This window comes from Haplochromis burtoni, unplaced genomic scaffold, assembly GCF_018398535.1.
Source record: "Haplochromis burtoni strain Fernald_Lab_line unplaced genomic scaffold, NCSU_Asbu1 Contig_576, whole genome shotgun sequence".
Taxonomy (NCBI): domain Eukaryota; kingdom Metazoa; phylum Chordata; class Actinopteri; order Cichliformes; family Cichlidae; genus Haplochromis; species Haplochromis burtoni.
The window spans coordinates 274,329-301,622 of NW_024582937.1; the positions used below are offsets into that span (position 1 = coordinate 274,329).

Consider the following 27,294-nt stretch of genomic DNA (forward strand, 5'->3'; position numbering starts at 1 on the left):
ATCAGAATTCTGTAAAATTGCTTTGCAGTTGTTTTATGTTTTCTTTTGCCTTTAAACTCAGAGGCACCTCAGTTTGTGGTGCGTCCCCGTGACCAAATAGTCGCTCAAGGACGAACAGCAACCTTTCCCTGTGAGACCAGAGGAAAACCTCAACCCACAGTCTTCTGGCAAAGAGAAGGGAGCCAGGTAAGGATAAAGACTGTGATTTGAACGATATGTACTTATTTTTATTTTTTAGTAGGGTGGTGTGCGTGTCTCTTTTAGGCTTGCATTCCTATACAGGCATCGATTCCACAACTATCATAATAATTTTTCAAAAAATGGTCAAAATCTGACTAAATGGAACAAGCCAATGGAAAGCAGTGCGGTTCTGTTCCACACGCATATAATGAAGTGGTCATTTATCATCAATCTACACTGGTCTGACTAGCCAATTCACTTAGCAAGAGACAATGTCATGTACTGCATTAGAGTCATTAGACATAATGAAAGCAGGCTAATGTCCTTTCCTGCCCATCAGCTTGTCTGCCTAGGGTGCAGAAATGGACAACGCTGATGCCTCAGTTTTATGACCATGACTTCAGGTTATCACAGTAGAATTAGCACTCTTGTGGTAAACAGCTATTCAGACCTTGTAGGAAAGAGACATTGACCCACTTTTCTAACCGAATTGTACACAGGGGAGTGAATATTCAAGTATATTGAAAGCATGTGTTGATGTTGTTTTGGTCTGAAGAATCATTTTGAAATAATTAATAATAACTATAACTATCAGGAATAGTGCGTATCATCATATTCGACCACTAGGGAGCTAAACACATGACCCGAGCATTGTCAGAACACTCACTCAGTCCACTTAATTACATGAACATGATTAGCTGCTCTTTAACACAGATATCTAATCTAATCATGTCAACAACTCAATGCATTTAGCCTTGTAGACATGGTCAAGATGACCTGCTGAAGTTCAAGCCAGGCTTAAGAATGGGGAAGAAATTAGATTTAAGTGACTTTGGCATGGTTCTTGGTGCCAGACAGGCTGGAATAGCAACAACACCCTGATCTATTGGGATTTTCTTACACAACTGTCTCTAGGATTTACAGAGAATGATCCAAAAATATCCAAAGAGTGGCAGTTCTTTGAGAAAAAAATGCCTTGTTGATGTTAGAGGTCAGAGTAGAATAGCCAGACCTCTCCCAGCTGACAAGGAAGGCAACAGTTAGTCAGATAAGGTTGTTTTGTTACAATTGTTGCAATTATACAGAAGAGCATCACTGAATGCACAACATTTTGAATCTTGAAGCAGGGTATAGCAGCAGAAGACCACATCAGAGAAACGCAAAACTGAGGCTACAATTTTCACGGGCTCAACATAGTCCAATTTTGGATAACACTGGAATTCCATTGTCTGGTCTAATGAGTGTGAATTTCTGCCTGGACAGTTAGCTTGTATGGTCAGAATTTGGCATAAAAAACATAAAAGCAGGATCCATCCTGCCTTGGCTAAGTAACTCAGGCTGCAGGTGTAATGGTGTGTGAGGTATGCTCTTGACAAACACCGGGGCACTAAGTACCAATTGAACATTGTTTAAATGTCACAGCCTACCTGAGTCTGCTCGCTGACCATGTCGATCCTTTATGACCACAGTATACCCATCTTCTGATAGCTGCCTCCAGCAGGATGCTGGAACATTAAACATAGTTCACTGTACTCAAATGGCATCCACAGTAACAAGATCTCAATCCAACAGAGCTCTTTTGCAGTGTGGTTTAACAGGAGATTTGTGTCATGGATGTGGAGCTGACAAATCTACATCAATTGTGTGATGCTATCGTGTTAATATGAACCAAACCTTTGTGCTACTAAACAAGTACATCATCTAGTGTATTTACATTTCTCCCCACTGTCCCTCCCAATAGGATCTTCTTTTCCCCAGTCAGCAAGCACAAGGAGACAGCCGAGTGTCTGTGTCTGTGAATGGAGAGTTGACCATCTCTCCTGTACAGCGCTCAGATGCGGGGTACTACATCTGCCAAGCCCTCACTGTGGCCGGAAGCATCATGGCCAAGGCCCAGCTTGAAGTAGCAGACGGTAAGGCGAGAGTAGATATAGCAGACACCATCCTCACAGAGAGAGAAAATGTTTACCTATGAAGGAAAATACCACTTATCGAGTTATGCAATTTATACATACACAGTTCAGCTGGATTAAAGAGCAAATAGGATAAAAGAAAGATGAGAGATGTTAAAGAAAACTTTGCTTCCTGAAGTTACAGTGATTTCGCAATGTTGTGCAAAGTATATCAGCATAATAACATTGTGCATAACTTAAGAGTCTCATCAATGTTTATTATTTTGATGGGGCACATATAGCTTATAACATTACTCAAACACTGAACACCACTGTATCAAAGATAATTTATCTGCCCGCATTTACTGGCAAAGATACATCTGTATCTTCTAAAAGCCAGCCACTGATAATGAACCTTTCCATTTGCACCTTACTTTTTTAAAGACTGAAAACATGTAAAATAAAACGATCTACTTCATGGAGAGATGCAATGCTTCTTTTTTTTTTTGACAAAGCTTTAATGTCAGCATTAAGTGCTGAGCTGCTGCCAGCTGGGAGCTGTTTATGCCCTTCTCCCCATTTGTTTCTTGGCTTTTTCTCCCACACATTATTAAATTAGCATCTGTTGAAGTGTTTTTTTGGAGAGCAAATGACTTCTGTTCTGTCACTCAGAGGAGATGGATAAATATCAAAATGTAAGGTGTAGAGCGCAAGGGATAGGATAAATTCCTTTGACTGATGGCTGAAAACAAAGATGGATAGAGTTGGCGTGACGCCTGGGATGTTTGGAAGCTTGAATTGTATCGTTTTGTAGCATGCACTAAGCTTGTAAGATCAGCTGCCATACTGTATGTGTCCACTAGATTAGGATTTTCTGAAGTGCTGGTTTCTCTAATATGCCATAAATGTGTGAGTGTAAAAGTACTTTATAACTATGTAAGTATAGCTATAACTTTAGCTATTTTTTTAGCTGTGATGTTTGATTGAAGAGTACCAACCTGGACCAGCAGTGTAGAAATTGATATTCTTATGCATAATCAGTAATTAGTGTTTTGATACAGTTCAATAAGTAGCAGCAGGGACTAATACTGGAGAGTGTTCTCTTGTATCCCTGTAACAACCTTGGAAAGCAGTATTGTAATTTTTACTTTTGTCACCAAGGTTTGTGAGTATGATTGCATTTTTCACAGAGCAGACTAAATCAGGAACAGCAATATCATATTTTTGTTTATACCGTAATCACTTGGGATAATGAGAGCGTGCTCTACAGCAAATGTAATATTAGAAAAAGTTTGCTAGAGCATCTTTTGTTAGATAATACATAAACTAATTTTGTGTTGAACTAGAAAAAGTAATAATGGCATCTTCCCATTTATTTAATGTTCACATTTACATCTAAGTTAAACCTTAATATATACTTTTCAACAACACAACGTGATAATATTGCCATATATGTGCAAACAATTTAGCTCTCTGAAAATCACATGCGGTTCTGCTTACTGTACACTATGCTGCACCTAGTTGTACCTGATTTTTCTGTTATTCTGCTTGAGTTGCTGTATTGCTCATTGTCCTGAAGGAGGTGTGATGAAAGATAAGGCAGGGAGAGCCTGCTGTAAACACTTGTGTGAATGGAGACAGCCCTGATAACAGTGGAGAGCAGCAGTGAGGAAATTGGAAGCGAGGGATAGTTACAAGGCCTAGAGAGATTCAACACTACCGAAATTACTGTTTGAGAGTGCAGAGGCTGTTTTCTGGATGATATAACATGCTCTAAAAAGCTTTAAAATAGTTGTATTGTTGTTCTGCTTGGCATGCTAATTCTGAGTTTGGTTCATGTGTGTTTGTGGGGGACTTGCCAAAAGGGTGGAGATAGAGCCATGAGTCACAGTGGAAAGAGAGAGGACAGGCATGAATGTGCTGAAAGGTGTTATAAAGAAGGTATGGTAATTAGCACCACGGGTGAAGCATCGTTAATCCTCACCTAGTAATTAAAACTCAAAGGTGTGATGCAGTGCCATGAACACTCCGCCCTACTGTGGAAAAGCCTCACAAAACAGTCAGTTCCTCTCACAACAAATCCACCAGATTGAACCCTAACATCTCGGGCATGCAACCACAAATATAATTATTGCAATCACAAATTAACACCTTGTGATAAGGTCATGTATTTTTTCCCACAAATCTGATAACTCCAAGAAAACAATTGCATGTTTCTTGCCAAGACTATGACATTCTAATTACAATGTTAGGAAAGCATTCAAATAATAACACCGGATTCTTGATTGTTATACTCAGCCCTGAAGGACCGCCCACCACCGATCATCCGGCAGGGCCCATCCAACCAAACTCAGGCTTTGGGAGGCATGTCCCTACTCAGGTGTCAGGCGTCTGGGGACCCAGAGCCTACAATCACTTGGCGGAAGAATGGAGCCAACCTGCTTGGAAAGGACACAAGGTTTTCCCTTCTGGAACATGGCAGCCTTCAGATCCAGAGTACCAGGGTGGGTTATGTTGAAGTAGCGAGCGATACCTTGTATCTGTAATATGTACTGTAGTTTCTTCTGGGGACAGTGGCCTACTAACCACCAAAGAATAGCTCTAATTGCTAATTTAATTGTTTTCCCCATAACTTTGCTTTAAAAAATGATTGAAGTCCAGTTGGAAGAAGTTGATGGGTTAACCATAGATCACCGCTGAGTTTCCCACTGGTTTCTGGACTCTTATTTTAAAGGCATTTTCTCTTATATTATTGGAAAGAGTAGAAACTGATCTGCCACAAAATAGTGGTGAATCATGCTCAACTTAAGTGTTCGTTTAACTCTAAATGAAATTTGTGATTCAGAAGTAAGACATACTTGCTGAGTGAAAAGTTGTATTTTTTCTTTTTCTAGACTTCTAGATAATTAATCTTGTTTCTAACAAATTAAGTTTCTCCATGCCTGTCATTAGAAAGAATTGAGTTTTAGGAGACTCTTCACTGACATCACTTTCCAGTTACATCTAACTTTTCTGCTCAGTCTGTAGATGTTTAAAGCATATAGAGTAGTGTTTCTTTTTTCTTTTTCTTTTTTGTTTTTTAAGTGCCGGCTGGGCTCCTGGCATTCAATCCATCTTTGTTGCCAGTCAGCTGTTTTCCTAGGTTTTAGTTGTTCACTTGGTTTAGTCTAATTAATTTTTTTAAAAGAGATAAACAAATTACCAAATATATGAAATGATAAACCACAATTGCAGCAAACATTCTGCCAGTTAGCATTACGTACGACCTTTATATTTCCTCATGCCAGATGTGGCAGACGGAATTGAAGTGTCCTTTGCAATAGTTCAATCAGGTCCTCAGGACTAATTAATCAAAATAAAGGACAGTTAATTAATCTTGGAGACAGTGTTTTACCACCAAAATTAAAATGCCCTTGTTATCTTCTCAGCAGCATATCAGTTAAATCGCCTGTTGATTATTGTGCCTTCAATTAATCCCACTGCACATATTTCACATTCCTCTGACCTGCAAATTATTCGTATATTTTGCAGTGAAATCTTTCTCTTTTGGTGAGAAGGACATTGAAGTGAATGTGAATGCAGTTCATAAACACATGAAAGCAAAACAACATATTTAGTCTATGGGGCTTTTCTTTGTTTTTGCATGTGTAGCTTTCACACCCTGCATTGCGTGTGAAGGAATAAAGAGGAATCTACGTACCTGATAAATGATGTCAGCTTTAATGCATTACAGATGAGCAGGTACAGTCAGGTTGCTGTTAAATGATGAATAGTAAGTATAGATTTTTGTTAGTTTTTAAAGTCTTTTATATAGTCTGAATTCAGAAGTGTGAAGGGGGTAATAAAATGGAGAATCTCCAATATACGCTGTACTGTCACAATGTCAAAGTGCTCCTCCTGTGTCACTCGTGTACTTTCTCTCGAGAGATAACATAGTTGTCAGTCTCTCCTAAAGCATTGCCAATATGAAATTGGTTGTCATATCTACTATTTCCTGTGTCAGCACTAGTGATGATAATGTCGATGGCTTTTGGAATGGCGGGTGACCATTACTGGAGCAAATCAATTAAGAAAATTAATGTAAGCTTTCACTGGGATCTCTCTTTTTTTTTTTTTCTTTTTTTTTTTTCATTGGCCAGCATTAAAGTTCCCTCTCATCCACTCTCCGGCTTTTCTCGAGCCAAATGCAGGCCAGTGGAGGTTAATGCATTTTTACTGTACTAGTAGGTGCAAAGCCCAGAGTGACGTAAGAGCTTCTGGAAACCATCTGGGATCAGAGTTGGATTCAGCTGTACAAAGCAACAGAGTACACTCTAAAAGCTGTATTATGATGCAAATGAGCAGAAAATGTTTGTTAGTTTAATAGACACAGTGTCTGCAATCATTATTATTATTTTTTATCATTAGTTACTGTTTTTTAGTGTTGAATTTGGTTTCTGTTGCAGTTTTGAAATCTGCCCAGTTCTTGTAGATTTCAGATGAAATGGGAGCTTGAATTAACTTGAAATTTAAATTGTGTTTTTCTTAGCTGTCTGACTCAGGGCTGTATACCTGCGTTGCTACCAGCTCCAGTGGAGAAACATCGTGGAGTGCCTACTTGGATGTCAGAGGTCTGCTTCAGTAGAAATGATTCACATGTTTTATGCATATCACTTATAACATGGCTTGCATTTGTTTTGTTTTTGTGTGGGTTTTTTGCTTTAATTGTGTCTGTCTTGTTTCCTTAGATGCTACTGACCTCGTTGACTTCATATCTCACAATTCGACCGCCCTCCCAGGGCCTCCCTCCAAACCCGAGGTTACTAATGTTACCAAGAGCAGTATCTCATTGTCATGGAAACCGGGACCAGAGGGGGGCTCCCCAGTGTCCTCCTATGTCATTGAGGCTTTTGGGTATGTCTGCGACCTATGGCCTCGAGCAACATTTAGTGACCCCGAACTTTCATGGCAGTAACAGATGTGGGTGTTTCTGTGGGCAGTCAAGCAAGCCTGGGCAGTTTGAAGGAGAACATTCATGGAGACAGGTTTATATATATATATATATATCTATATATATATATATATATATATATATATATATCTATATATAGATATATATATCTATATATATATTATATATTATATTATTAATATATGATAAAATATATATATAATATATAATATATATATATATATATATATAATATATATAATATATATATATATATATATATATACTTATAATATATATATATACAGTTAATTTCCAAGGAGTACAAAGTAGCTTGTATTTAAATGTAAATAATAACTTTATTGGTTGTTTTTAAGCAGAATATGATTAGCACACTTTTTGTGTGTATGTGTGTGTGTCTTGTGCTTGTTGGACTGACTATTCTTTCACCAAACAAAATGTTTTTCAAAGCCTTTCAATAGTTATTCTGGCATTTCATTACTATGTGGCACATCATTTGAGCTCCCACTCTCAGCAATGCATCTAGTTATCTCAAATGAATTGTCTGGATTTCTTACATTTGAAGTTGTTCACTGCTTATTTAATTTATTCTTTTCACAGTCAGTCAGTGAGTAACAGCTGGCAGACCGTGGCAGATCATGTGAAAACCACAGAGTTCACAGTCAAAGATCTACGACCCAATACCGTCTACTTGTTCATCATCAGGGCAGTCAATGCTCAAGGGCTCGGGGATCCGAGCCCAATGTCTGAGCCCGTTCGCACTCAAGGTACAGAAATGAGAATGGATTCTAATAAATTTTTAGCGATAAGAATTCCTGTTCCCACTTACATTGCTTGTGTTTTGGTTTTTTTCTCTGTCACAGACATTAGTCCTACAGCACAGGGAGTGGACCACCGTCGTGTGCAGAAAGAGTTGGGGGATGTTGTAGTCAACATGCACAATCCTGTTGTCCTCAGCTCCACTTCAGTGCAGGTCACCTGGACTGTGAGTACCCACAACCCTTAAAAGATTTGTAAAAGTATAGCCGAAGTACCGACTGTTACCTTTGGAGCAGTATAGGAAAAACAAATCTGGTCTAAGCTTGTTTGAGAACTTTATACCTGGCACGTCACTTTGTTTTGGATTAGCTGGCACACACACAGAATAAATATGAGGGGATGGATACACATTTGTAGAATGAACAGCTGCTGCTGCATCAATTTTGATTGGTGTGAAGCGATGCAGGAATCAAGACTAATGTTTCTATTCAGGACAAATACATCACCATTAGGCACTACATGTGTCACTTCTGGAAGCAGTTTGCAGTGCTTTATCTGGGAAATGTTATTTCTGTCTGTTGGCAAGGTGTCCCAGTGCCTGCTGCTGTAGGTTAATAACACACCTTGGATACATTTACTGCAGTCTGCTATTTCATGCTTGTCAGCATGACAACCGTGTACTGTCACACAGCTTTTAGACTGAGACAACTGTGTTTGTGGTGGATCTGAATAGGTTCACAGGCGTTATTTGACCTGGCTCCATTTAACAGAAGTTTTTTCAGTACCCAAACTTTATGTATTAAACAGTTGCAGCAGAATCTTTCTTAATTGTTGTATTTTGCATGTTATTTGGGAAAAACAGCATTTCCCATTTTGTTTTTTGGATTTTACTCAACTTTAATTTCAGTACTTTGTTGCTCAGAACATAAAGTTGTCAGTCACCTTTGTCTGTGTGGTAGATGAGAACTTCATTGCATACTTCTTGTTAAACTTGGATCTCCACATTTCTGGCCTATATGCACAGCTTGTGCAGGATTACATCAGACATTACATTTACTAGAAACAGTTCCACTAAGACATCAAATCACAAAGCAAATTCTTCCTGCCTTATGAAAAATCACATTTCTGTAAAGATAAGGGTTTGGTAGTAATGAGATTTGAGAACGTAAGAACCGGCGTGCACAAACTTCCACAAATTTGGATCAATTGTATTACTTTTTTTCTATCTTTTGAAGAAAATAGGAATTTATGTTTATTTTTTATTCACACTCCCAATAACAGTAATTCCTTTTTTAAACATAGGCAAAAAAGGAAAAAGAGATGGCTTATGGGACATTTAGATGCACAAATCATTTTGTTAAGAACATACAAGCTGAGACAACAGAGAGACAGCGAAAGAAAAGAAATAAGCCAGAAAAGAGCCACTCTTGCACTGTTTTGGTGATAATCCAGTGTGTTATTTTCCTTGTAAAAGCTTTTTCTTGCTTCTCCCCCTGTCAAGAAGTACCTGTCCTGAAAAGAACCTGGGAAAATTAAAAAAAAACAAGAGGAAAAACATATTCTGTGCAGATATGGCAAATGCACTACTACTGTCTTTGTACGGTTTCTTGCTTCTCTTCTGCTAATTAAACTGTGTGATTAAATAAGCGGATGTTGAGTCATAGCAGTTTTTATGACACCTTCCGCGCAATTACAATGCAGCGTGTCTCTCTCTTTCTCCTTCTCCTCTCTTTTCAGGTGGAGAATCCATCCAAGTTTATCCAAGGCTACCGTGTTTTGTACCGGCAAACTTCAGGGCTGCCCTCCCCAGGGCCGTGGCAGATACAGGACTTGAAGGTTGCCTCAGAGAGGGACATAACTCTCTCTGGTCTGAAGAAAGGCATTGTATATGAGATTAAAGTGCGGCCGTATTTCAATGAATTTCAGGGCGCCGACAGTGAATCCATGACAGCACGCACCATGGAAGAAGGTGAGCCACAAATTAATTCGCATTTCTGATAAAAATTAATTTCTCTGCTGACTTAATGTTCAAAAGAAGTAAGATATAGTTACTAATGCATGAGCAGGAGCTCTTGTGTAAATGTTTCTACCTACTTTCATATTTAGTCGCTCCTACTAATGGCTTCTTGGCTAGATAGGAATGGATAATGGCATTTCAAGTACACCCTCCCACATACGCACACTGCTGCAGTGCTATGTCCCCTGTGTGTGAAAGCAGGTCTCCCAGACAGCGCAGTAGGGCTCTATGACAACCCCGAGCCTCTGTGGGTTGGTGGGCAAAGAGGGCGAGCAGTAAAGCTCAACTCTCTCTCACCTCGTCTGTGCCTGCTGCCATGTCTCTGTCTAAATGTACATGATATGACCTCCCACCTCACTTACACTCACACACCAATGAGCTCTTTGTGTAATTACACTTCCTGGTTTCGTCTTTCTCCTTGTGTTATTCATCGGCTATTTGAAATGTTATTAATATCAGACTTCTCTTTTCATTCTCAATTCTTTGCAAACAGGAAATGATAAGAATTATTTTTGCATGCTAATGCTATAATAGAAATTATTTAATGCTGCCAATGCAAACATCACAAGAGATGAACCCCAACTTTTGTGTTGGGTTTTCTGTGATCGGAGATGAAAAAGCAGATTGAAGTGAAAGAGACCACAGTGCACAAAGCCCAAAGGTAGAGAATCAGGTCATGGCTGCGACTTCATTTGCTGCATCACTCTCGTTGTGTTTTCTCATTGAATGGGCTCTTCACCCCTGGATTCAACCTGTCAGTACAGAGCTTAACTATAAAAATTCTAAGGAGCATTTGAACATTTGGTGGAAACTATCTCAGCTGTGGTGTCACAAACACTTGCTTTAAGATGCACCAACTCAGCTGTGGAGTGAAAGATCTTAGGCAGGTGGAGTGCTGACTAAGGATACAACTTTGAAAGAACTACAAAATTTCAATTATGCATATGAATCTTACAGGTGGAGTCACTGAATCAGTGCTACTCATTCAGGTTAAAGGATTCATGCTCTCATTGATTCTCATTAACTTTCTCTATACCTTCCAGTCAAATCACCCAATATTTATTATTTAAAGCCCCTGATGGGAAAATTCACTTTAACCTTGAATATGGTTGTGTGACAATCCCAACTAAACATCCACTCACTTTTCTTTTCACCGAAATTGCAAGCCGTTACCGGCCGTTACCGGCTCATCTGAAAATGTGCTAAAAGCCATGAGAGTTACTTTCCTCTCTTTGCAAAAGATCTCCATAACAACTGAGCAAACATGATCGGGTGATACAGGCTATGGCATTAAGGTTAACACTGTTTTCAAATTTAATCAATTCCCCTGAAGGTGAGACTGCATTTTGGACTTCAAGAGTAAAAAAAGTGAATGCACTGTATCATCATTCATTTACAGCAGCTACATATGTTGCCTGTGGGTGAACAAGACAATATCTTCACTTACTTCATTGCATCATTCAGGTGTTGCATCATTTGAATGGTGTGGAACTTGGCTTGCGCTGAAAAACAAGTCATGACAAGGCCATTAATGTCAGAGAAAATATTAGCCCAAAGCATCTGTGTTTGATGATGAGTGGATCACAGGGCTGCATCTTCCCCCCAGTAGGAGAACAGGGCTAGCTTAGTCTAGGGGATAAAGCTGGTGGAAAAAAGAGAGACTCACCTCACTGGAGCCCAATTAAAACGGCCACACAGGATCACAGAGGTCTTTGCAGATGGGGGCATATGGTCTGCTCAGGGATACCTAGAAACAAGGCATTGTGGTACAGGGGAAAAAAATTGCCTTGCTCAACCTATTCTCTACTGCACAGAAATGCAATTCTTGCAAAAATTGCAAGAAAATCACTTGTTATCCATCAAAGGTAGATTGGAAATGAAGTTCCCTACTGCACAAGGGAGAATTTGTATACTAATGCACCTCACAACCTTTCAGTGAGTTTAAAGAGGAGTGTAGGCTTTCAGCCAGTATTCACAGCAAGTCAAATGAACCCATGAGTCAAGGTCCTATGCTTGTATAGTTGTTAAAATGAGAACCTCTGATCTGACCTGGTCTCATATGGACATTAGTGAGGCTAAAAGCTGAAATTCTCATATGAAACAGAGCTCCCTTCTCTTGCTAGATAGAGTTTATTACTGTTTTTTTGTTTTTGTTTTTTGGGGGCGGGGGCAGATGTGTTGTAGAGTAATGTTCACCAGTTCATGAATTAATTAGCTTAAATTATGCATCCATTTGCATAACAGGTTATGTTTACTACTTCATATCCTGCATAGCAGAACATTAAGCAGCTTTAGTAGCTTTTGTTTAATTGCACAGCTGTGGGTAAAAAAAACCCTGAAATGTTTACTTAGACATTGGAAGCATTAATTGCTTGAAATTACTCTCTAGCTACAGTTCACATCAGTCCTAATATAAGTATTAGTCACATTAGTAAGAACATAATCTTTGACCTTTTCTTGGTTTTGCAGCCATTTATAGTAATATTATCCCGAGTCATTACTGGTATTCTAGCTATTATTCATCCAGGGGGATTGTTGTGGTACATATGGAAATTGTAGAACTACACTTAATGGTTCCTGTCTTCTCCTAATGCAGACCTTTGACTGACTGGAAAGGCACTGTTTGCTAAAAGAGCTCCTCTGAAATGACATCTGGAAAGCTGAAAGTTACTTGGATAATTGTGACCTGATTTTACCCTACTTGGAGCACTGAAGGCATTTAGTGGTCACTGCCCTCCTGCAGTTTTTTTTATTGGTCACTCTACTACTGCTCTAAGCTTTCTCTAAGCTTACTAGGTGCCTTGTGGAAAGTGTATGAAGCAGCATTATTATAAAATATACAGACAGTGGTAGTATTTCCAGAATAACATGCAATGACAAAAGGAATGAATACTTTTGAAATAAAATGTGAAACGTGGTATAATCAGAAATTATGATCATTTCATTTATTAAAGAAAATGTGGAACCGTGTACATGCCCATTATTCTGTGTACTTTCTGACATATAGCATACCTTCTGATTTTATCTGTATATGTGTATTTTCCTTTTTTCAGAAAATCAAAACTGAAAAGATAAACAAACAAAACTGACAAATAAACTGTTCCTGGCTGAGGTTTTGAAAGCCCCCCAAAAATCCTCAAACAGTTGTAGAGGTCTGTGTTTTATGGAATGCTTTGTTTGTTTGTTTTTTGCTCCATCAGATTAGTTATTATGATTAGATTTTTGTCTTCAGAGACAAAAGGATTGCCTCAAATATTATGAGCCCGAAGATGAATATTAGGAGCCTTCTTTGTTCAGACTGTTGATGACTTAGAAAGTTGAATTCCTTCACCTGTAATCAAATTGGAATTACTTGTAAATGTTTACTTGAATGAAAGGAGTAAAGATTTGTGGCAGGATGATATGGTATAATATAATATCCTGTATTTTATATTTGACTCTTCCTTCATTGCGTGTGTATTTTTTCCTTCCTTCTGAACAATAGTCATCTCAATACTGGGACAGTACATTTGTGTGAGTCTGTTTAACGGTAATTGCTTTGGAAAGTCAATACTGCCTAAATGTCTGAATATAGATATCCTCAAACTGAGCTCAGTTAATTTGTTAAATGTAATAAAAATAAACCGCATCTCCTATGGCTGATTTAATTCCTTTGTCCTGCCAGCCTGTCAAGTACTTTGCAGACACAGCCATATCTGTTCATAGCCGCTCTTTTAAGCACAAGCTACATTATACAGGGAGATTTGTTTCATCTGGCAACAAAAGAAATCTATTGTTTTGTCATCTTTTTGCTATGTAAATTACCTGAGGCTGATGTTGAGCTTTGCAGATGTCAAATAACTGGCAGAGGTCAGGATCAAATCTTGCACAAATGCTCTGTCATCCACTTCTAATATGCTGTTGTGTCATTAGTTCATATGCGCTAATACATGGCTTGGTGCTTTTGACTTTGAGAGTACAGACACCATGTCCATTTTGAGAATTTGACTCACAATGCCCATTTCCACAACGGCCCACCTGCCTTTACTTCTCAGTACAGTAAGACAGTGCCTTCCATATATTGAAACACTGTGATTAGTATTGTTATTTTAAACCTCCTTAATCGGGCTCAAACTAGCTGTTTCATCCATTCAATCAGAACGTAATGATGGTTTTATTAGGAATCGAGAGAGACTATGTGCCCAGGGATTGCCTGATTTGCACAGTTCCATAGATATGATCTTTTTGCCTCCTGCTGCCTATAGTTTCTTTAAATTTTACATCTATCTATGGAGGGTGCCACAATCTCTAATTTTAAAAAAGAACTATTAAAGTTTGTTTTTTATGCCCTTAGTCTCCACATACACACCAAGAAATCACCTCAAACTTATTATCAGACATGGGTACTGACCAATTTTATTCAAACAGACATGCTAAATTGAGTGCATCTACACTGGAAGCATTTGCATGTGGCCAATATGGTGTAGTGCGAGTAGGACATGATGAAAGTGATTTACTTACTGGGTTCAGCAACACAATAAGAATCTCACTATTAAGATAAGAAACTGAGATGAAGTACTCCCAGCAGCCATCTGCCAGGCTGGCTTAGGAAATAGAAAAACCCATGTTGTTTGGCTTGCTGAATTAATATGAATTGAGGTAGCGAGTGAGACAAATCCCTCTTTGACATATGAAATAAGAAATAAATAAAACAAGACATACTCGTTTTTAAGAATAAACTATGTGTAGTGATTTCATTCTTTCTTTCTTTTTTACCTTTTCTTTCTTTAATCTTTTTACCCCCCCCACCCCCCACCCCCCGGTGTGACCCATCAGCACCAAGTGCGCCTCCACAGCAAGTGACAGTGCTGACAGTTGGAAACCACAACAGCACATCCATCAGTGTATCCTGGGACCCTCCTCCTTCTGACCAACAGAATGGCATCATACAAGAGTACAAGGTGAGCCCAGGCTTCTCCAGACTGAATAGTTTAGTGATTTAGTGATGTACAACCACACAATGAAATCTGTCTGGTGTGTCTGTCTTTGTCAGATCTGGTGTTTGGCCAACGAAACTCGCTTTCATGTCAATAAGTCTGTGGACGCGACCATCCGTTCAGTGGTAGTTGGGGGTCTGCAGACCGGAGTGCAGTACCGTGTAGAGGTGGCTGCAGGCACCAGCGCAGGGGTGGGGGTCAAGAGCATACCCCAGCTCATCACTTTGGGTAATCCACTCTCTCTCTCTCACAAACACACACACACACGCCAAACCTCGAGTCAAATAAAATGACCCCATGATAGGAGACCTAGGTCTCTATCACAGATTGGGGGTCTGGGAAAATGATTTATCAATTTATCGCACTTGAAGAAAGAAAATTGCGCTTTACAACGCCAGATGTCTATAGAGAAATCAATAGCAGTTCATTAAGTGTAGTGCCTGGTAACACTGTGCCAAGTACTGTTAGCCATATCAATAATCCTCTCCAATATGTGTGCAGCTGGCGCTAACAAAGTAGACAGTGTTTTTGTAGGAGCTTATCAGCCTATCACATCTTATGAAATCACTAAAGGATGCCCAGCGTATATAAGCCCAGAATCAATATGGGAGCTCAGGCCAGATGCTCTTCATCTGTGACTTTTGACTGATATATAATAACACCCCTAACGCCCAGAGAAAGGGAAACAGGCCTGTGGAATGAAGCTTAATGATGGGGGGGTGGTTCCTGCTGGAGACTGTGAATCTAATTTCACAGCACAGTAGCCGCAACAGAAAATCAAACTCTGTCAGAGCTGCTCTGTCAATCTTGTGTCTTGCAGCTCAAGTTGATAAGTGCACTGCTGAATTGATTAACGCTATATTGGATGCACTGATGCTGTTTTTTTTTTATCTCTTTGTGTTTGTATTTTTTCACGGGCTCATCTTTCGGTGGTCTCTGTAGTCCATGTGTCCTGGTTTGATACATAGTGTGTTCCACACTTCTTTGATTTGCTTAAACTTGTACATTTTCACCTATTTATTTATCTCTATGTCAAACATTGTGATGATATTGAATAAAATTTTGTTACAATTTAATTTCTCTGAACTGTATTTTTTCCTGCTCAATATTTTTTTTTTAATCCCATTCAGTCACTGATACTGAAATTAAAATTCTAAATTCTTTCCCTTTTCTCCCTGTGTGGGTGTGTGGTGCCTCCAGGTGCAGAACTGAGGGACGTAATGACAGGATCGGACAGCAACAACAGCATCTCAGATGTGGTGAAGCAGCCGGCCTTCATCGCTGCTTTGGGAGGGGCTTGCTGGATTGTCCTCATGGGCTTCAGTGCCTGGTTGTACTGGAGGAGAAAAAAGAGGAAAGGACTTAGCAACTATGCAGGTAAAAAAAAAAAATCAATTTACATGGTTCTGCATCAAAACTGGCTCACAAAGCAAAGTAGGTCTCTCTCCAGCGGAAGCTGATGCCATCACAGATGTGACTCCATTTGAGCTGGCTGAAACGCAGAACAAAGAAAATGTATTCAGCGCGGATGGAAATAGGCCCTATTTACTTTAATTCACTGTGCACTGATGTGCATCGACTGTGCTGCGTTCCATCAGCAGCACACCTCAACACTCTAATACATTCATGCGAGATAAGTAATTTAACATCCCCTTCCATTATCAGACCATGCCTGGTGTTGTTTGCACATTAACATGAGGTACATCTAGGTTTATGTATGGAATATTCTTTTATTCCACTGCGAGTCGAGCATGAAGCTGTGTGCAAATTTCATAATGCGTATTGCAGCTTTTATTTAGTGACTTGGGGAGAGAGCAGTGCGATTTCCTAATTCAGCAGGGATTTATGTGATTGAGGGCTGGTTTTCTGATCCCTTTATTCAAAAACTGCAGGAGTTTAAGTCCAAAATTTCATATTTCCATTTGGAAAACAATGGATTCTTTTTTTTTTCTTTCTATAAGAGCCATTGACTTAAAAAAATCATTGATTTCTTCATTTTTAAATAATTTATAGCAGTAGTTTAAAAATGCTATTGCATCAGTAATTATCTTTCTTGTTGCACACATATTGTTTCAAGATGTATTTTGGAAGGATTTCATAAAAAAATAGAATTATGATGAGAGTGCAGATCACCTGAGGCGAGCAAAAATAAAAAAAAAAGGTTAAAAATGTCACCTTCATTTAAACTTCTCCCTCAGGGCAGTCAGTGTAAATCAGAAAATGCTGAAATGTTAGCTGCGTTATTGCCCAAGCTTCATCAAAATATGATCACAGTGCTGACATATCAGTGATGGATGAACAAACAAAGCAAAAACGAAGGCACACAATCCATATCTTTTGAACACGAGAGCATTTTGAATCATTTTAATATTTCTACGCACTCTTTATGCCACTTGATATGCCCTCTGATACGCACACTCTTTATGTCTCTTTAAATTGCAGTTCAGTCCTTCACCTTCACTCGAGCAGGTATGTCTTTACATTGTGCCATTGTATATACAATATCCCGGCAATTTAGGTGCCTTCATTCTTGACAGCAGTAATGTATCAGCCATTCAAATCTACAGTCATGCTGTTGATTACTTGACAGTTTAATTGTTTCTCTCTCCTCCCTCTTTTCCCTCCAAGTGACATTCCAAAGAGACAGAGGCCTGATTCGCAATGGAAGGTGAGAATTTCTCCACTAAAAACGTTCAGAAACCCTACTGCTAAAGCTTCCAAGCTGACATTTCGGTGTCACATGGTGAACTTTTTAATGACACCATGCTATCGTAAAACTTAATATGAAGAGTTCTCTCCTGATGAATGGAATTTGCATTTATGCCCCCCCTTCACCCACCCCCGCCTATTCATATTGTATCAGTGCACGATTTCCACTGTTGTTCACTGTGATGAAATCATTAATCACTCCTTTGAACTGAGAGCTACCAATTAATGCAGGTGTTTTAGTCACCGGCGCGCTTCTCAGTTCATCTGAGTGAGCCAGAGGTCAATAAAGGAGGGGAGAGGTGATGAATGTGCTGTTTAAAAAGCTTGGCCTAGAGTAAGTAGAGTCATGGGTTTTATGTGGAGACAGAAGAACAATGCGTCGGATCTTGAGACTCCTCTCAGTGGCCGATAGAATTTCCAGACTGCTCAAAATGCCCAAAGCAAAGACAGCGTGTCCACAGAATATCAAAGTATTCCTGAAAACAACAGGGGGAAAGAGGTGAATTTGCTCTGTGGACAGTGGTTTGCTCTACATATTTGTTACACCTAAGCAAGCAGATAAGCCCAAAGCCAGAACAAATGTTGCAAGTAATAGACTAAAAATAAACGCTTTCTTGTAAAACCCTTTTGCATGAGTGCCTTTCTCCACACTGAAGGTGCACAGACTGCTTGCGCTACTGTGCATAGCTTTGCCCTGTTCTTCCAAGGAAATATATGTAAATATATGTATTATGCTTGTGTAGTTTAAAATGGAAATTATTGACGTAATTGTTTGAACACCTTTGAGCCATCACCAAGTCAGCTGTGAACAACTCCCCTGGCACTTGGTAAATCAGGCTCAGTGGAAAACTCACTGTAAAGCTGCACATTAAGTAAACATATGCAGACACACAGTATGTTTACTTAATGTGCAGGCATGTGAATGTTTTGCCATTTTTACAGCAGCTGATATAGAGGGGGTGTAAATTGTCTTTTTCTATTTTTTGTTCCTCCCTGAATTGCTGCCCACAACTTTCCTACCTTGAAACGAACGCCTTTATTCGTGGACGTTGTACTTCACAAAGACAAAATGACATGGTAGCGTTCCTAAACCACCTAATGGGCTTTTGCTGTCTCTGTTGCTATGGAGACTGAGCAGCAGTGTAGCTGATCTGCCAGAGGCTGTCCATGATTCTCAATTTAAAATGTAAATTTCTGTTGTGCTAAGGCTCTAAAGTGGATTTAGTGTGTATTTAGGCCTGCCTTGCTTCTCCAGGGAGAGTTAGGGGTGGTAGAGTCGAGGGGAGGCAGAAGTCTGATTTATAGACTTGCCATTTTATGTCTCTCTGTTGTTTATTGTTGCCTGCGTGCTCGGCTGCTCCACGGGCGAGAATATGCTGAATGAGTTTTCGCATCAATTTGTTGTTGATGCAGCAGGAAGAAAATGAGCAGGGCAGGCTGAATATTTAACAATGTCACTGGTTCTCTGGTGTCCTTTCCACCTCTCATCCACCTTTGTCTGACTTTAAACATTCTCTCACAGCCGTCCAGGGTTGTTAAAAGCAGGTGATCCAGGCCTCCCCTGGTTAGCTGACTCCTGGCCTTCCACAAGTCTCCCAGCTAACGGGGGCTTAGGGAGTCCAAAAGGCGGCAGCAACTTTGGCCGAGGAGGTAAGAAACATAAACAAGCCGGAGCGATGAAGAATACGGTTTAGCGATGCCTAGTTGGACAGTTTTGATGTTGATCCCTTGGGAAGCATGCTGACAGGATGTCACACTTAAGCACATATACACAAATAGGTTAACACACACGCACAAATTAAAACAGCCTTTAAGGGCTCTGTTTTACTAATTTGATGTGACAAGCCTGATATCTGGCTTAAATTTGCACTGTTTAGATATTTTTTTCCCCATCATTCTTTGTCATGCTCTGCCATTGTCCGTTTTTCGAGGTTGCGCACAGTGGTTGAAGTATATTGGTTTCCATTATGTGTTTGTATGCCTACATGTTCTCAAAGTTCAATGGAACCCTGGTGAGCTTCAGGCTTTATTCGTGCAAGACTGTTGAGCTGAAGGTTAGCACTGTTTGAGCATCCCTCTTGTGAGCACTCCACCCGGCTCCCACAGAGCATTGCATGCTAATTATGGTTGTTGATAATCACTTTCATTTATATCAAGTCCATTTGAGAAATGTATTTAACTAATACAGAGTGCTGGAGCAGCAGGGAGTGTTAATGACCTTAAAGATCGTTAACTTCATGTCAACTTATCTCTCCATGATGCCTTTTCCATTTCCCTCCCCTCTCTGTGTTCATCCTCTTTTTTGCCTCAGATGTTTTACCGTCTGCAGCGGTGGAGAAAACTGGTACCATGCTGTCTGATGGTGCCATCTACAGCAGTATCGACTTCATGGGGAAGGCAGGCTACAGCAGCCCAGCACGAGGCACTCAGCCCACCCCCTATGCCACCACTCAAATACTTCAGTCCAATAGTTTCCACGAGCTGGCGGTGGATAGGCCAGATCCCCGCTGGAAGGCTTCTCTTCAAGCCCAGCAGGAAATAGCAAACCTGGGCTACTCGCTAACTGACAGACGCCCTGGCAGTGGTATGAGCCACGATGAAATGATCAAGATCTTTGTTTATTTGATTGGTTTTGGTTTTGTTTTGGGGTTTTTTCATTTTATGATAAACTCCTTGGGTCTCTGTGAACTAAGTGCAGCATCTTTGCAGCAAAATCACAAGCACTTTTTTCCCTATCATTTAAATTACTGGGAGCTAAACCAAGGAAAGACCAAACTAGGAAGGAGAGCATTTGTTTACATATTCACTAAAAATAAACCCTTAGGATAATGTCCTTAATTACTCTTCTGTCTTCATCACAATTCTACCCTGGGAGCTTATCTTGCCTAGAAATGTCACGCAATCATGACACATTTCTTTTGGGTTAATTTGATTAGATGGAAGAAGAAAATCCCTCAGTGTTTGGAGCTATTTATGTAGCTTCTATACATTTAGTAAAGTCGTGGAGGCTTTTCTGTGTGTTTTTTTTTATTTTTTATTTTTTGCACTATAGGCCGTGTGCTCAGTTAAATGTCAAGCTAACCACAGATAAAGAGAACAAGTGGAGAAGCAACTTAAAGTGGTTTGCCGCAGGTTTTGATGCCTATTTAAGAAATGTCAACATTTAGAAAATGTTGTAATGTGCTGTCAGCACACAGGAGAGACGAATAATGAAAACTGGGTAGAAGACAGGTTGGGTAAAAGTTCACAGAGAGAAGCAGCAGAGAAAGATAGAAGGTACCTTTTTCCAAGCAAAACCGAATGTGTGTGGACTGAGAGTAGAATAATACTCTTACGTATTTTGTATAGAGGAAGCTAAACCTCTCTTTGCCTACCCCCAGGTGCAAAGGCTGGGAAGAAAAAGAAGCTAAAAAGTGGAACAAAAACCTCTAAATCAAATGGGACATGTTGGGCTAATATGCCTCTGCCACCACCACCCATGAACCCCCTGCCTGGGACTGAGGTTGACCTTGACTGTTACCCCCAGGAAAATCATGGAGGAGGGTAATGTACATTCATATGTCATCAGTCTCTGTACTAAAACACATAAAAACAGAAAAGAAACACATGCAAACACAGAGCCTGCACTTGGGGCCCAAGCAGAGTGTATGCATGGGTGGCTTTGTGTTATTATCAGAATTTGGATATAAGCTCCCTGTTTAATTTACCTTGTGAAAGAAAAAAGAATTAGCTGTATTAGCCTGTTAAATGCTAGTACCCTAGTTAGCTGAGTGACTGCTGGCCTACATTTAGCCCTTTTGGCTAAGACTAAGCTAAAGTCTTTGTTATGAAAAATGGATGTGGTCGCTATGCTGCCCCACACTAATTTCTGAACTCTGCAATGTGAAGCCTTTTTGTTTGTTTTTTGTCTATGCCATGTTTTTTCGAGTTAGAAGTGACTATATTTAAACCACATGATGAAGCGCTAACAGTGTGAGCTTAGTTAGCAAGCTATATCCTTAACATAGCTGCTAATAAGTGCTAATTAACATATAAACAAAACATTATAATTTAACTCAACAAAATTAAAAAGTTCTTGGAGTGAATTCCTTTTTTTGTTATTTATCTAGCACCATTTCTACAGTTGTGAAACCACTGGGTGTGTTTGAACCCAACCACTAGCTGGGGATCTTTCTGTGCCTGTGTGGGTTCACACCAAAGATATCCATATTAGGTGCTTGTCTCTGGATTATGATAAATCCAAACAGGGAGCTGGTTTAACGGGGGCGGAGCCTCACAGCTGAAGGCTCTGTCTCCCCCACTGTATTGTTGGAAGCTCTAGGAACCACAAGTAAGCCTGCACTTAGAGAGCAAAGTGCTCTTTTGGGATAATATGATATGATGATGAGATATGACAGATTCTGATTTTTCTGAATGGTGGCTAAAGTGCTACTCTCTGTGTGGTAAATCTTCTAGAGCAGATGTCTTCAGGACCACATTTTGCCATCCTGAATTGCACAGTCACACTTGCATTGTAAAGCCTAAACATATTGTGGCTGCTATTTTCTGATCATTTAAAAGTGTTGAGAACACTTTTGTTAGTGGAATATTTACAGTTATTTTCTGTCTTTGGCATACATCTCTAATCAGTTATTTAGGAAAGTCAATGTGATCATTAACATGAAAACATTTTGTCCACATGCCAGATATGACAACGGAAGCTGGGCACCACCAATGTCTGTCCAGACCTACCGCCATCAGAATTTGGAAAATGAAGTAGAGGAAGAGAGAGGTCCCACTCCTCCCCTGAGAGGAAGGTCCTCCTCCCCAGCAGCAGCTACTTTTAGTCAGCCTTCATCGTCCTCTCTCAGTTCTGCCCACCATGAAGAAATGCAGTCCATCTTGCAGGCTCACTTGGATGAGCTGACTAGAGCCTACCAGTATGAAGTGGCCAAGCAGGCATGGTAAGATTCCCTTGTAAAGCTAGGTTTTATAAAAAATTATTTATATAGCACTTTTCAATATACAGTAAGCATCACAAAATGCTTCACAACCAAAATGCTAGAACACCAAACAAGGAAAAGCAAAGATGGCTTTTTAAGACCACCTTTCATATTCTTGTTTTTGGTAATAATGTGAAAGTGTGAAAGCTTTGCATGGTAACGCAGATCCATTCAACTATGTTTGCTTTGCTCTGTTAGAGAGATGCATGTAATTTTATTCATTTTATTCTGGTGAAAGTTTGGATTTTGCATATCAATGGAAAATGTCTGAGCGCCTTTCAATGCTGGTATTTACATGTGTCAGCTCAGACCTGCGGCCCGTGTGTCTTGCAAGCGATAAAAACATCTCTCCATTGATTACACCTTTGATGGAGCATTGGAAAACTTGACAAGTCAGTGGCGACATGGAGGGTAATGACTGGGTTTAGTCTTACATGCTGTTCTGACATCAGTAAATAGAGTTAGTAATTATGCATGCATCTCCTCTATGGTGGGATGCGAGCCATCATGGAGGACAGCTGTGCGGGAGATAACAGGCATGTTGGTGACAGCCCTGCCCATCCAGATATCCTTAATCCAGTCCAATTACAACTCCATTGTGTTAGCACAACACACACCAGCACTGAGAAAGTAATCAGTAAAATCACTGCAGGCATTCATAGTGTATGCACATTGCATCTCCACCCTCCTGAATATCTACTGATTCTGAATTTGTAATGCTTGTTTTGCAGCATTTTTCACGCCCATTATCTGACTTCTGTTGCTTTAAAAACATTTTATTAATACACACTGTTTCCCCACATTTAAATAGGCATATGAAAACCAGTCCCAACGTGTCCAACTCCCCAATTGACTTCATGTCTAGTACACTGGGTTCTGATTTGGGAACCACTCTCCTTTCTGAAGATGAGGAGGAAGAGGAGGAGGAGGATGAAAGATATGCTGTGGTGTCAAAGAATTTGTGTGGCTTTGAATACACTCCTGGTCACAGCATGGATAACCTTGAGGGCTCAGGTAAAAATGTTTTAAAAATTAATTGCTGTATTCATTTTTAAGTGAATAGACCACTGAGTCATTGACACTATGAGGTCATGCTCACATGGAAATATGGGTAAATAATAATGCATAGGTGCTGAAAATATGACAGATATTAACATGCATGCTCTAATTATATTTTTATATGCCTACACCAAGTTCACCGATAGCACTTTCATTAGGAATATGGATAATTTGTGAAACTGAGGTATGATTATTACTTATTTATGGAGCCCATTTTTAATTCATAGCTTTCACTTGATGTGTTCTCACTGAAGGCATGCCACTTTTAAGAATAATATCATTCCCATGTGAGAATGTAGTTAGAAGTTTTTCATCTTCAGTGTAGTCGATGAAAAGCATAATGATAAAAAGAAAGAAAGTACAACCTCTCTCAATTTCCAAATTTTACGTTGGAGGACATAAAATACAACCTCAGATGAACAACAATGCATTGCATATTACACCATGTAGCAAAAAATAAGCCAAAATGCTGAAGCAGTGTGTGAAAAACTAAGCCATGATTCAGTAGCTTATACAATTACCTTTAGCACCAAGTTTTAGCTGTTGGACAAATGGCCTCACATTTGACTCTAGAATACTTTGGAACACAGATGAGTCCATATTCGACTCAGTGATTGCAAGGTTCCTGGTTCCCATGGCAAACTACAAGCCCAAACTATCCCCCTTCCATTACTGTGCTTGACAACTGGTATGATGTGTTGGTGGTAATATACTGTCTTGGGCTTTTGTCAGATGTGGTGCTGGGCTGTATGGCCAAACATCTCCACTCGGAAGTCTTCAGATTATCCAGATGCAACTTTACAAACCTAAACCTTGCTTCCGTGTTCTTTTCGTGAGACGAGACTTTCTCCTGGCAACCTGTTTCCAAACAAACCATACATATTCAGTCTTTTTCTAATTAAACTGTCACAAACTTTAACTTTTCACATACTGACTGAGGCCTGTAGCATCTGAGATGTAGATTTTTTTTTTCTTTTCTTTTTTTCAGTTTCTTTGAGGTGAGTTTACTGCAGAGTCCACTCCTGGGAAAATTAGCAACTGTCTTGAATGTTTTTCACTAATGAATAATTTTCTCACAGTGGAATGATGAACTTCAGATTGTTTAGAAATGGCCTCATAATGCTTTCCAGATTGATTGGCAGCAGTAACTGCTTCTCTAGGATCACTGTGGATGGTTTTCCTCCTTGGTATCGTGTTAACACACACCTGAATGCTCCAGACTAAAACTGCTAAAAGTAGTTGCTGTTAAAGCATTTGATTAGTAACCTAGTTGAGGCTATAAGTGAGGCTGTATTTAGACTTTCACACATCATTTCAACCTTTTTCCTTAATTTTTGTCAAATAAATAATGGCACTATCTAATATCCCATGCATTGTTGTTCATATGAGGTTGTATTTAAATAATTTTAAGACATGCTAAGGAGCAGATGATTATTTGTTATGTCCTGATACGGAAAACGTTAGAATTGAAAGAGGGTGTCCTTTCTTTTCACCATGACTGCATATGAATGGGAGACATGTGGATATAGTTATGATTCACTGAAAGGAAACATGTGTTTTGCTGTCATCACTACTGAAAAACCACAAAAGTGTAGATTTAAAACATATAACAATACAGATGTCAAAATGCAACAAAAGGAAATCTGTCTCTTATCAGAGATTTTGAATGGGGTACTTAAGAAAAGGACGATATCAAAGAGGAGACAATTCTGCTTTTCTTCTTCATACATTCAACCAATCTGAGAAACTGCATTCATGTCAGATAGTTTCTGAAATACATTTTTTAACTCGCAACAAGAAGAAGTGCCTTGTATGGTGGGTGACAACCAATATTGTCTTTTTAACAATATCCACTATCCAATTATCACACGTAAATAATGTAAAAACGGCAGTGAATAATCAAGAAAATCAGCTTTCTAACTATCCAAGGCATTGCAGATTTCTTCAATATCAACACTCTATCTGCCAATGTGGTTGGGCCACTGAAGCTTGAAGTGAAAATGTTTTGCAGTGTGTAGCCTTGCTAATCAATTATGGGTCGGCAACACAAACACAAAAGCATAAAATGGATCATTTAATCACATGCATGCAAGCCCCCCGTACACTGTTCTGGTCTTTTAGGACATTGATTGGTCGTTTGGACCGCGATTTGCGCGCAATGTGATGCAGACGATACATTTGGGCAAATGTAAAACAGTTTCATCATCTCAAGGATATTCAGATAGTTTAGGGTTAACCATTAATACCTCTTTATTCTTTTTCAAAGAAATATTAAGACAGTCTGTTAAAAGCTGCTTGAAGTCCTCCGTGGATAGATGTCAAAGCAATAATATATGATATTTCAACATCTTTAGTAGGGCTCTACTGAAAAGAAACACATCTTGCATTTAAGATTTGATGCATTTATAAATAGGTTTACTGTGTGAAAATGTTTCTTTAAAGAGAAACTTGATGGCTTCTCCCACAGGGACAGGATTGTACCATTTTTAGACTCCATTGTTTGAAAGGTTAAAATTGAAATGTGAATTGAGAATATGTGTTTTTTAAGCCCTTTTATTAACCCATTGCAGGGCAAAATGCAGGTCAGTGTGACTAAAAATATTTACCAACATTAGCAATGCAAACATTTTATGAACTCATATTTAGCTGTCAAGAGTTCTTCCTATTTTAGAAGTGCATTCAGTCACAGCGAGGGAATTATTTCAGTCCAGTGAATCAAAACATGAATAAGGTTTTTTTGTGGTGGCAGTATTTCCACAGCGGATGCCATATTGCATTTGTGGAGTACTTCTTTAAATAGTTTATTTATTTATTTTCAAATGCTTGTCTGGTTTTAGAGCTTGATTTTATTGTCACTCAAACAAAGAAAAACAGTTCTGTACTCTGATTCTGGCATTCAGTAGCAATATGCTCTCATACCTTCTGTTTCGACATCACATATAGGCTAGGATGTAGAACAGACAGTTTTTGAAATTTCTAGTATTTGTTGATTTCAATCGCAGCTTTGAGTTCCGCTATCGTTCCAACTGACACATTTGGCTTGTTAATAGATCTGCTGATCCTCTATGGGTTTTCCAAATACTTGGTTTTGAATTCATACCCAAACCTTAATATTCAATAACTGTCTCATTTCGGTCCATTATAGGTAAGGCCTCTGAGCAGTGTCTCTCAGACAGCTTTGGCACAGCAGACCATGGTACACAAGGCTCGCATAGCCTTGGACACAAGAGGGCGCCACTCACTGCTAACAAGCCTCAGACAGACAAGGTTGGAACTCTTCCCAGACGAAGAGACACTAACACAGACGGTGAGTCTGGACTTTAATACCCCCAGCTATTACTTTTTATTTATTATAAGTCTTTTTAGTACATTTAATGAGAATGCCCATATCGTGACGTCTGATTCGTATCCTTTGCCAAACACCCTGATCTACCATCCACTCAATAGCCCACACACCAGCCATGAAGTCCCTGCACGGCATGGGTTCCCACATGCACAGTTCGTGGGCAGCTGCTCCCTCAGACCCCTCTGAGGAGTGCATGGTGAGTGTGTCCACGCTGGAGCGGCAGCATATGGCATCCTGGAGTGGCACAACATCATCCAGCAGGGCCACCCTGAGTAGGGGTTCAAACAAGAGAGCTGGCATAGAACCCTCCCACAACGGGCATCCTTCCACAAACGGCACAGAGAAAAGGGAACACTGTGAGTGTTCATCCTCAAAAGGATCTACTGTATTTGTGTGTGTGTGTGTGTGTGTGTGTGTGTGTGT

At 39.6% G+C, this 27,294-nt stretch overlaps 1 protein-coding gene across 2 annotated transcripts in view; it reads left to right on the forward strand.

Annotated features, from left to right (window-relative positions):
• Positions 1 to 27,294, forward strand: part of LOC102300386 (roundabout homolog 2) — an 82,964-nt gene that overhangs the window by 52,857 nt on the left and 2,813 nt on the right. For both annotated transcript variants that reach the window (XM_042214499.1, XM_042214500.1), the window contains 20 exons: positions 62 to 186; positions 1,922 to 2,093; positions 4,371 to 4,576; positions 6,601 to 6,682; positions 6,800 to 6,965; positions 7,624 to 7,790; positions 7,887 to 8,008; positions 9,520 to 9,751; positions 14,615 to 14,739; positions 14,832 to 15,003; positions 15,976 to 16,152; positions 17,218 to 17,244; positions 17,404 to 17,443; positions 19,007 to 19,134; positions 19,796 to 20,068; positions 20,865 to 21,027; positions 22,170 to 22,427; positions 23,278 to 23,480; positions 26,671 to 26,832; positions 26,973 to 27,227. In XM_042214499.1, coding sequence (XP_042070433.1) covers positions 62 to 186; positions 1,922 to 2,093; positions 4,371 to 4,576; positions 6,601 to 6,682; positions 6,800 to 6,965; positions 7,624 to 7,790; positions 7,887 to 8,008; positions 9,520 to 9,751; positions 14,615 to 14,739; positions 14,832 to 15,003; positions 15,976 to 16,152; positions 17,218 to 17,244; positions 17,404 to 17,443; positions 19,007 to 19,134; positions 19,796 to 20,068; positions 20,865 to 21,027; positions 22,170 to 22,427; positions 23,278 to 23,480; positions 26,671 to 26,832; positions 26,973 to 27,227 — 3,255 coding nt within the window. The remainder of the gene's footprint in view (positions 1 to 61; positions 187 to 1,921; positions 2,094 to 4,370; positions 4,577 to 6,600; positions 6,683 to 6,799; positions 6,966 to 7,623; positions 7,791 to 7,886; positions 8,009 to 9,519; positions 9,752 to 14,614; positions 14,740 to 14,831; positions 15,004 to 15,975; positions 16,153 to 17,217; positions 17,245 to 17,403; positions 17,444 to 19,006; positions 19,135 to 19,795; positions 20,069 to 20,864; positions 21,028 to 22,169; positions 22,428 to 23,277; positions 23,481 to 26,670; positions 26,833 to 26,972; positions 27,228 to 27,294) is intronic.